This window comes from Spodoptera frugiperda, chromosome 7 (assembly GCF_023101765.2).
Source record: "Spodoptera frugiperda isolate SF20-4 chromosome 7, AGI-APGP_CSIRO_Sfru_2.0, whole genome shotgun sequence".
NCBI lineage: Eukaryota > Metazoa > Arthropoda > Insecta > Lepidoptera > Noctuidae > Spodoptera > Spodoptera frugiperda.
The window spans coordinates 98,688-108,627 of NC_064218.1; the positions used below are offsets into that span (position 1 = coordinate 98,688).

Here is a 9,940-nt window from a genome sequence, read left to right on the forward strand (position 1 = left end):
GATGACCTCTAAGTAGATCATAATATAATGCCAAAATTACTGGAACAATATGCATCGTGAAAACACATCAAAAAAATAATCAATATACAAATTTGCCATCACAAATTATTTATTTATTTATTTTATATATGTATTTAGTACATCAGTATCAACCAATATTAGAATCGGTGACAAAATTAGAATAATCTTATTTTATATTGAAAACATTATCAGATTATCTTATAAACTTATACAAACATGTTAACCTATAAAGTTGATAACAACAATATGCAACACCAGGTGTGCAAATATGAAGTCTGCAAATCCTCGTTCTGCACTCAAACCTTGAAATTCATTCTTGTTTTCTGGATTCACTTGCAAACGAAGACAGACTGAAAATGATAGAAATAATTGAGTAGGTATATATTATAACCAGGTATTTCAGTTCCGGTATTTGGATAGTAAAGTAGCTTGTAATGGGTAGATTAAACACTGTTTTTATACCATTACACAATATTTACCTGCGAGGACAAAAGAGCTGACTGTAGAAATAAAACCGCTCAAGAAAGAATTGAATGGAAAAGTGCCGACAAGGCAGCAGTAGACGAACTGAATCACAGCGGTTAGAAAAATGTATAATAAGTAAGCGTCAATGATTTTCAACTTTTTAGGCGTCTTGGTTGTATATTCCTGATACAACTTAGGAATTACAGATGTAACTGATGTCATTTTGTTGGGTAATTATTAAACTTGGAGAATGGAAATTACAGAACACAAGCGCTTCTTTTTTCTCTGACAGTGACAGATTTGTTTGTCACGTAAACGTAAACCTAATAGTACCACGTCAATTTCATCCTATTGGTCTGTATTGGAGAACCGTCGACATAGAATCTATAGACTCAAACGTTCCGATTTGATTGGATTTGCCCGCCCGACTACAACTAAATTGGAACGTATATAGAACGGTTGATCCGACATAATTATATCTTTTCATTCTGATATTTGTATACCAGTCTGTACGTATTACTAGGCATTCAATAACAATAAATAATATTAATTATTATGTTATCGGCTTACTCACGTAATGTTTTGACGAGGAACTCGACTAGTTTCAAGCCATGCTCGAGTAGCAGCGCGACAATCGCCGCGTCGTGTGTCGTGGAATGCTGCTCATGAATATGAGCCTCTAGCATGTTGAAACTAGTCGAGTTCCTCGTCAAAACATTACGTGAGTAAGGCGATAACATAATAATTAATTTAGTATGTCTCACGAAGGTTACAATAAATAATATTCTTAGTTTTAATTTAATATTGAAACAGCAAGCAACTTTTCAATAAATAATATTATGAAAATATTTAAAAATATAGAATAATATTATGTGAATTTGTTTCGGTAAGAAAATAAAAAATTAGTGTCTAATATTTTAAAATAATCTACAAGGCCATCAATGGCCTTTATTCTTTAATTCTGCGGCTAGAATATGTAGGTAGGTACATTGAGCTTTATAATCTATGGTTGCTCCCCTTCCTTTCATAAGTCACCTCACTACTTTTAACAAACTATATTAAATTGTCATGTCACTTTGACACACAATTTTATGCATGTCATTCATTTGTACGCTGTTGTTACAAATTGTTGGATATTTTAGAAGTATTACTGCAAGAAATTAAGATGTTGAGTGTTAATGAAAACTTTCCCGAATATGCAGTGCCTGGAGCTAAACAAGTTCGCTTTGAACCCTACGCTGATAATGGCGGCAGCATTGTTGCCATCGCCGGTGATGACTTTGCTGTTATTGGTGCTGATACACGTCTGAGTACGGGTTTCTCCATCTATACAAGGGAACAGAAGAAACTATTTAAGCTTTCCGACAAAACTGTCTTGGGTGCAACAGGCTGCTGGTGCGACACTCTCACTCTGACCCGGCTGCTTTCAGCAAGGATGCAAATGTACGAGCACGAACATAACAAGTCAATGTCTACACCAGCCGTCGCTCAAATGCTCTCCACGATGCTGTATTACAAGCGTTTCTTTCCATATTATGTATCGAATGTCCTGGCTGGTTTGGACGCGGACGGCAAGGGGTGTGTCTACAGCTACGATCCTATTGGTCATTGTGAGCGCTCCAACTACCGCGCTGGTGGATCTGCAGGTGCTCAGCTACAGCCATTGCTGGACAATCAAATAGGTCTCAAGAACATGCAGAATGTAACTGAAGCTCCCATACCTAAAGAAAAGGCTTTGGCCTTGTTGAAGGATGTTTTTATTAGTGCTGCTGAGCGTGATATTTATACTGGAGACTGCATCTACATTCTAATTATCACTGCAAGTGGCATCCAAGAAGAAAAGTTTGAGTTGCGTAAAGATTAATTTGGAAATAAAGATAATTTCTCATAATTGTGTTTTCTGCCTACCCTTTGATTTTGTAGTACTTGATTTATTTATTATGAATCGGAAAAACATCATTGCTTATCAATGATGAACATAATGTTAATTTTAAATTGTTCTCTGGTAATGGTCATCAAAGTTAAATAGGTGAAAGAAATAGAATTATTTGCCAACCTTTCAAATTATTCTGCAGTTAAAACTATATTGTAATGATATCTTGACATTGCTCCTGGCATAGGGCAGTAAATTAAAAAGTTGCCAAAACTGTCAGTGAAATAAGCAGTAACAAGTAACTGAGTTTATTATTTAGATAATTACAGGGTAACTACAATACAACTTTTACACTTTGTTCATTACTATTTACATTCTCATTCAAATAAAGATAACATTTGATACTTTCATTTATTGTACTTAGGCATAACAAATATATTCTGTGGAAAGATTTTATCAAACATTTCACTCACTAATTCTTGACTTGCTGTGTCACCAATAATGCTAGCTTTTAACCTAGGAGGAGTGGTGTTGCCCGCAACTAAAGGATGGATATTGTAGCAAAGTTCTACTTTGCCCTTTGGTGGTATGGTCACTGATATTTTTTTGTACCCTGAGAACATGTAAGCATCCGTGCCTTCTACAGTTAGAGTTAGTCTGATGGGCGTACTGCACTTGCCAAATAGAGTGCATTTCAATGGAACTGAAGTCAATAGTTCAACTACCTGAGGATACTTCACTTCAATGGCGACGGGACAATCATCTATGGGTAGTGCTGACAAGGCTGTGCTGCTCATCACACAATGGCTAGTGTTGGACTTCCGACGCCATGTAATGTTATATAGACCAACTCTAGTTGGGTTATCTTTAGGTTTGTACTTGGCTTGTATGCATACAGCATCTGAGGCTACATTCTTTTCAGCAACCTCAAGGTTAGTAATACAAGATAATGGCTTGATACTGTCACTGGTCTTAAAGCATTCAATTACTTCCAACTCTGTGTCTACTATCAACAAATCCCAGGGGCTTAAGATTTTTATCTGTGGCATCACTATGAATGGGTCGTCTACAAAACATTTGGTAATAGGGTTAAAGTTCATAGCCACGAAATTGGTAGACACCTCAAATGGTTTAATAACTGTGATTTTAGTGCAGAAGTCTTTAGTGCACTCCAACTTTGTAATCTCAGGGAGATCAATATAATATGATACTTTTATTTGCACAGTAGCAGTTGCTGTTCTGTTTGTTTTCAAAAAGAATGTATTGGCGTGACTGCTAGACTTGCTCAGACTACTTACTTGTAAATACAGAGGCTGTGTTTGTGGTTCTCCTTCCTTCATACTCAATTCTGTGACCGAGTCAGGGTTAGGATTGTCCGGGGAACTCAACAGTGATAATGTAATTTTAATATCATACACTTGGCTGTCTTCATTGTTTGTTATAGTAAATATAGAAGGGAACCATTCGCCTTGCAGCGCTGGACTCGAGTTGGTGACCAGTAATGACAACTTGCTATCTCGAGATGTAATAGAAGCTACTGTTAAAGGTACAATGGAATCAAATTCATAATCTGCTTTGGGGCTCCTGATGAAGTGTAATAGTTCTGGATGGATAGTTGAATCTGTTACTTTGCTGCCTTCTATCTTGAAATTTAAAACTATTTTACGTTTTCTGTCATTGTCAAGCACGAAAGATACACTTTTGATGCGAAGGTCTGATCCACTGTCGTGAGGATTTGGCTTGAATTGGCAAACAAATTTTTTAACTTTTTCACCTTGTAATAAAATTATTGAGTTACCTTCATCAATGACTGGAATTTCAATTGTTTCAGTTTGACTAGATATGGCTATAAAAGCATTTCGTACTTCAAGAACTGTTGCATACAACAGCCTGACATATAGTTCTAATTCAATTATCTCATCCATTCTGTATCTTGGTTGCTTAAATTTAGGCTTTACTTCTAAAAAGCTAGATATGTTGGCCATATCAACAGGAATGATGAGAGGTTCTTTCTCAATAGCTGATTGCCAGAGTTCTAGTGCTTTATGCTGGGAGGCAGCTGGGAGATCTGGTTCAGCAGCTGGTATATTCAAATTGAGAACAGACATAATATTTCTATAAATCCTATCCTTATCATTGTTTGGTACTTGCATATGCTTAGATAATGCCTCTACTGACAGTTGTAGATAGTCTTGTATTTTGCCTGACAAATAGGCACACTGTAATGCTCGGTTTAGAACATGTGAAGCTAGAAACCACCACTTTTCTCTGCGATAATCCCACAGCATATGAGTCAAGAGAGTGAGAGCTTTGCCATAATCAGCTGAATAAAAGTATTCATTAGCCATTTCAACTACCAACTGTTTTCTCATCCTAGGGGAGTGAAATGTCTTGAACTGTGATATGGCACTACCCAAGAAGCTGATGATCATAGCTGAGTGGTTAAAGATTCGTTCATTATACTGTAATGCTAGAACTGCTGCTTGTTCCTTTTGAGGGTCATGAGGATCAGCACTAAGGCGGCCTGGTCTCCACGGTCTTTGGCCATAGAATTCCACAATGCCTTCCAGTGGGTCAGGTGGTGGGGGGTAAGCCATGGCCTCTGCGCAGACAGACCTCATTGCTTGCCTTCTCTTCACAGTAAACTGAGCAGCATGTTGGTAATAAAAGCCAGGATGCTGAGATTGTATAGCTGGAAGGCCTGCACGGATTGCTTCATCAAACAATTCTCCAAAAGCACTATATTGTCTAGCAATCCAAGCATAGTGTTCAAACAATAATTCTGTAGATCCAATTCGGTTTTTATACCTCTCAATGTGTGACTTTAGTTGAGCAATTGCATCTCTGGGCAAATTCAGAGCAAATAATAGTTTGCAGAGTTTGTAATTTATATAACCTGCTACAGTTCTAACTTCATGGGTGTTGGTGTCCACAATCCTGGTCTCGAGTAGGTTGTTATAGGCATGCATGTAGTGCTTGTGGGCTGTACTCAAATCTTGTTTCAGTTCATTAAGATAGCCCAGCTTAAACTGGTGTCGCACAAACAAATACTGATGAGTAGTTTTGTTAAGATGATCCCTGTGCTGTTTAATGTTTTTACTTTCATGATGGTAGTAGTTCTGAGCAATGTCATAAAACGCATTCTCGAGGCGCACAATGTAACCCATTAGGTGATCGCTGTGCGGAAGTACAAATAGTGACTTGGACTGGATCTCACAGGCGGCACACAAAGCTTGAGCTCTCTCGGCACCCAGCATGTACTCAGAGGGGGGTGGCGAGAGTCTGCTCTGAATAACGACGACGGCTACGCGTGTAGCGTGACCTTCCACTGCAGCGCGGATTGACTGCACTTTGGACGCACATTCAATGATCTTTTCGTTCCACTGAGGATCATTCCAATCCATATCATAAAAAATTACTACTACTGCAGGAATTAGAGATACACGTTTATGGATCCAGTTCTTCTTTAGAACACCCTTGGGAATATACCACTCGTAAGAATTTCGCTTCGGCTTAACTACAGGAAATTCGAAGGTATTGTTAAGTAACTTGAAACGCACAGGCGTACGGTCTGCACGACGGTTGTTGGAAAATGCATCCCAGATTTCTTTATGGATGGCATTGTTCACAGCGTCGAGTCCAGACAATCCGATTAGAGCGAGCGGTTTCAATATTATCTCGGGTGGGAACTCTGTGTAGTCACTTGGCTGCGTCGCCATTATTGTCAGTTTAATGACGATACTTTCGACACAGTACTAATATTGTAGGTCAATGAATCATTCTATGTCACAGTAATACTGCGTACGTATCTAATTTATATTCACAATCTTCAATGCAACTCCCCCATAATTTTTGCCAAATTGCCACTCCACTCTATTTCACTATTATTAGTGAACTTGAAACGTCAAAGTCAATAAATTGACGGAATGCAAATAGTAAAATTGGAGTTGGCAACTGTCAAAGTGGCGCTAGCAGCGATGGTAACGTAACATTGTATATTTTGTATTCGTCAACAATTCAACATATTTAGTTTATAACAAATAAAATGACGCGCTGAGTAAATCGTATCCCCTAAAGAAAGAAGATTCACCAACTTTGGTTGAAGTAACCAGAGATGTCGCTAAAGTTTAATCTACAAATAGAGATTATGTCAGAGTAATTTCTTGGAATATGACTATGAAAATACAGGTAGTTAGTTAAAACTAGCTAGCTAGGCTACTCATCATCATTAAGTACATATTTTTAAATAATATACACTCCAGAGCAAAAAAAAAGCCAAGCCGCGTCATTGAAAAGTAAACTTGCAACCTTTATGAATAATTATCCTCGAAATGCATACCCATTGCATTTCGAGGATAATTCAAATTTCAAGTTAATTTAAAATGTAAGTTACAAAAAAAGTTAAACTATCGAATGACTAAATTGAGTACTTTTACGATTAAATCAACCGACTTTATTTAATTGGTTACCAGCCGCTGACTTATTCAATTTAGTCAGTGACAGTATTGCTAGCGTGGTGCGTGTGCGTTAAAATGCGGAAAAAACGCTTTAATCGCTTTATTAATAAAAAAAGACGAAAACAAAAAAGAACATTTTGGGTGCATCCTTTATTAAGTATATTATTACGATCGGTGTCCAATTAATTAGTTGGACGATTTAGTTGGACAAGATGTGCGGGCTAGCATATGTTTGTATGTTACCTATTCGTAAACTCTGCGATTTAGTCAGCCAACTTGAAATTGTAAATCTGCGGGGTCTCTTAGAAATCACAAAAACAACAACGACATTTGAAGTGTAATGACAGGTCATGCGTATCAATGTTGGGTTCTGCATGTTCGTGAGAGGATGCCAGGTGCTACCGTCTTTGTTTCAAGAGACGACGTCCGCCTTTGTGAAACGTCATTAGCACTCCATCACCACTCCATCTATGCTGGCGCCATCCTAGCTTTCACTGGCTAACCCATGGGCCAATGCCAACGCCATTGACAGTTTGACATTTTATAAGAGAAGTCTGTACTCTGTGGTAATATATTTTTAACAATTTGATAAACTGACATTGACAGTGACTGCCGAAATTGAGTCATTTAGTATGTGATACGATATGTTTTGTAAAACTTTGTCGAACTGAACTTAATACGAGGATTAAAGAATTTAAGTTATTACTTTTATATCTTAGACTAAAAAGTAAGCTATGGCGTCTCAAGCTTTAGCCTCTTTAACGGCTACGTATACCGATTCTGAGGGAGAAGAAGATATGGAAGATCAAACCCCGGAAAAAGAAGAACTGAAAGAAACTCATTCAGAACCCGCAAGTCCGAAAAAAATGGAAGAAATCAATAAGCCAGCCTCTGCCCCGGTAACTCCTAAGAGAAGGTTAGTTTCTTACGTTGATGACACTGTTGTATCTGACGAAGAACCAATATCACCTGGCCCGGAGAACCAAGATGATATGCGGCGTCTGTCAATGGAAACGGATACAGACGAGGCGGTGCCACGCTCCGAGCCTGATGAATGTGAAGACGGTGTGACCATTCCACCAGAACCGCCCGGGAAATGTCCCAAAGAGCTCCAAGACACGATAGCGAAGTATTACAGTCGAATGTTAAGTGAAGGATATGATATGAATAAAATCATACAGGATAAGAAGAACTTTAGGAACCCAAGTATTTATGAAAAATTAATACAGTTTTGTGACATTAATGAACTGGATACAAACTATCCTCCTGAAATCTATGATCCTCTCAAGTGGGGCAAAGAATCATATTATGATGAATTATCTCGAGTACAAAAACTAGAGATGGACAGAAGGGAGAAGGAGAAAAAGGAGAAATTGGCTAAAATTGATTTTATATCTGGTGTAGCCAAGAAATCTGAAAGTGATGATGAAAAGAAAAGGAAATCCAAGTGGGATCAGGCCGCTCCCAACGTGTCCAACAAGCCAACTATCAAGCAACCTGGTTTGGTACAACAACCACTGACAAGCAATGTTACCGGAACTAAAGGGACTATAATCTCAGCATTTGGATCTTTACCCAAAAAACCTAAAATTTGACTGGAGACAATTACTCATAAATGAATTATATGACTATAATAATATGCCTTACCATTTGCAAATACAAAATAATGTATAGCATTAGGCACGTCAAAGTGAATGTGTTATCCAGTGGAAAGTAGTAATGGGACAATTATTTTAACTGTAAGAGACATTAGTACATAAATACAAATTCAATATTTTATCTCATTTTTTTCTTTCTAGCTTTATTTCCTTAGAAATGTAATTTCAAATACAATAAATTGCTATCAAAAATTATTATAATGTCAACATTGACTGCCAATATAACTGTTTGAATCTTGTAGCTAATCATGTTCTAATGCCACTGACTGGTGCCCAGTACCATACCTTCATTTTTTGATTCAGGTACCTACAATTATCTTCCTAAAATCATGTGACACTGGCTAGTTTTGTATCTACATCTTATCTTGCTGGAGAAATAGGTGTGTTAACATTCGGGCTGATGGTCACTGGCACTGGTTGCTTGTTTCCAGCAAGTTTCATGATTATTACATATTATTAGCTTAGGTTTCCTTGTGCTACCTGCTAAGTGGAAAGTGGCAACCCACAAAGTGGAACTCTTCACAAGAGTGTTTCATGGAGGGTAGGAACAATCTGGATGTCTTCAAGTCTTGAATAATTAGGGCATTGCTTTATCATTATCACTCTCCACCAGAAAAAAACACTCATTTGTTTTTGTTTAAATGCGTAAAATATAATAATAATTGCTGGAACTCTGGTCCAAAGAATTTTTTTTTTGTGTTGGATAGTCCATTTTTCGAGCCAGGCTGTATATAGTAGCTAGTTAGCAATAAACAAAAAATAATACCCAAGCAAGTTAATGGGATAATTTTTACCGACTTCATAAAAGAAGGAGGTTTTATGTTCGTGTGTTTGTTTTTATTTTTTAGTTCAAAGAATACACTCCCGAGTTGTTTGGTTCCGGTCCGGGACTGATGATGGAGCCCTAAGGGAACTTTAGAAAATTATAGGAGTAATTATAGGTGTTTTCTTTATATTATAATATTATTTTGCTTTGACGTTCAAAAGTGCCTTCCCGGCCTATTTGAAATAAATAGGTAATATTAACTTTGAGTTATTTAACGCAATAAGTACCTACTATTTGAAATCTTGGTTGGTTTGAAGGTTTGGTGTTAAGACGATCGAGGGAAGATCTCAAGAATTTACAGCAATAACCCTGTGTCCATTCACAGGGTTATTGCTTGAATTATTTGTAGGTATTGATGAGAACTTTCCACTTGTGGTGTGAATCAATAGTATGATGATTGAGAAACATCATAGCTATCGCCCATCTTAAACCACAGGTGGTGTGTACGAATGTATGAAACGTATTTCTATATCATGCAAATGTAATCTGACTCTGACGTAAACTGAGAATCCTGAAAATAGGATTCTCTGTCTTCGGTATGAAACCAATATGCTTCAGACGCATCACGACACGCTGAGCCACGCCAATGTATTTCTGCCTTAAACTTTGAGTTCTATAAGTCCATAGACAGAAAATCCTA

General features: G+C 37.4%; 4 protein-coding genes across 4 annotated transcripts; 2 read left to right on the forward strand and 2 right to left on the reverse strand.

Annotated features, from left to right (window-relative positions):
* Positions 1–91: 91 nt before the first annotated feature.
* On the reverse strand, positions 92–810 carry LOC126910853 (dolichyl-diphosphooligosaccharide--protein glycosyltransferase subunit DAD1). The gene is made up of 2 exons (XM_050694751.1): positions 501–810; positions 92–371 (listed from the first exon to the last, which is right to left on the reverse strand). The coding sequence occupies exons 1-2, from the start codon at positions 706–708 to the stop codon at positions 241–243; spliced, it is 339 nt and encodes a 112-aa protein (XP_050550708.1). The 5' UTR covers positions 709–810; the 3' UTR covers positions 92–240.
* A 719-nt stretch (positions 811–1,529) lies between these two features.
* On the forward strand, positions 1,530–2,377 carry LOC118265820 (proteasome subunit beta type-1). Its single transcript, XM_035579036.2, has one exon. It carries the CDS (start codon positions 1,652–1,654, stop codon positions 2,348–2,350), a length of 699 nt encoding a protein of 232 aa, XP_035434929.2. The 5' UTR covers positions 1,530–1,651; the 3' UTR covers positions 2,351–2,377.
* A 274-nt stretch (positions 2,378–2,651) lies between these two features.
* Positions 2,652–6,287, reverse strand: LOC118265818 (trafficking protein particle complex subunit 11). Its single transcript, XM_035579035.2, has one exon. The coding sequence runs from the start codon at positions 6,076–6,078 to the stop codon at positions 2,767–2,769; it is 3,312 nt and encodes a 1,103-aa protein (XP_035434928.2). The 5' UTR covers positions 6,079–6,287; the 3' UTR covers positions 2,652–2,766.
* Positions 6,288–7,395: 1,108 nt separating this feature from the next.
* On the forward strand, positions 7,396–8,595 carry LOC118265914 (SAP30-binding protein). The gene has a single exon (XM_035579197.2). It carries the CDS (start codon positions 7,551–7,553, stop codon positions 8,409–8,411), a length of 861 nt encoding a protein of 286 aa, XP_035435090.1. The 5' UTR covers positions 7,396–7,550; the 3' UTR covers positions 8,412–8,595.
* Positions 8,596–9,940: the final 1,345 nt, after the last annotated feature.

What these genes read in the sequence shown, in the direction of transcription:
- LOC118265820 (XM_035579036.2), top strand. Translation starts at nt 1,652, where the DNA reads ATGTTGAGTGTTAATGAAAACTTTCCCGAATATGCAGTGCCTGGAGCT.
- LOC118265914 (XM_035579197.2), top strand. Translation starts at nt 7,551, where the DNA reads ATGGCGTCTCAAGCTTTAGCCTCTTTAACGGCTACGTATACCGATTCT.
- LOC126910853 (XM_050694751.1), bottom strand. Translation starts at nt 708, where the DNA reads ATGACATCAGTTACATCTGTAATTCCTAAGTTGTATCAGGAATATACA. An exon ending in CAGCTCTTTTGTCCTCGCAG is followed by an intron (nt 372 to 500) that starts GTAAATATTGTG and finishes TATCATTTTCAG; the next exon opens with TCTGTCTTCGTTTGCAAGTG.
- LOC118265818 (XM_035579035.2), bottom strand. Translation starts at nt 6,078, where the DNA reads ATGGCGACGCAGCCAAGTGACTACACAGAGTTCCCACCCGAGATAATA.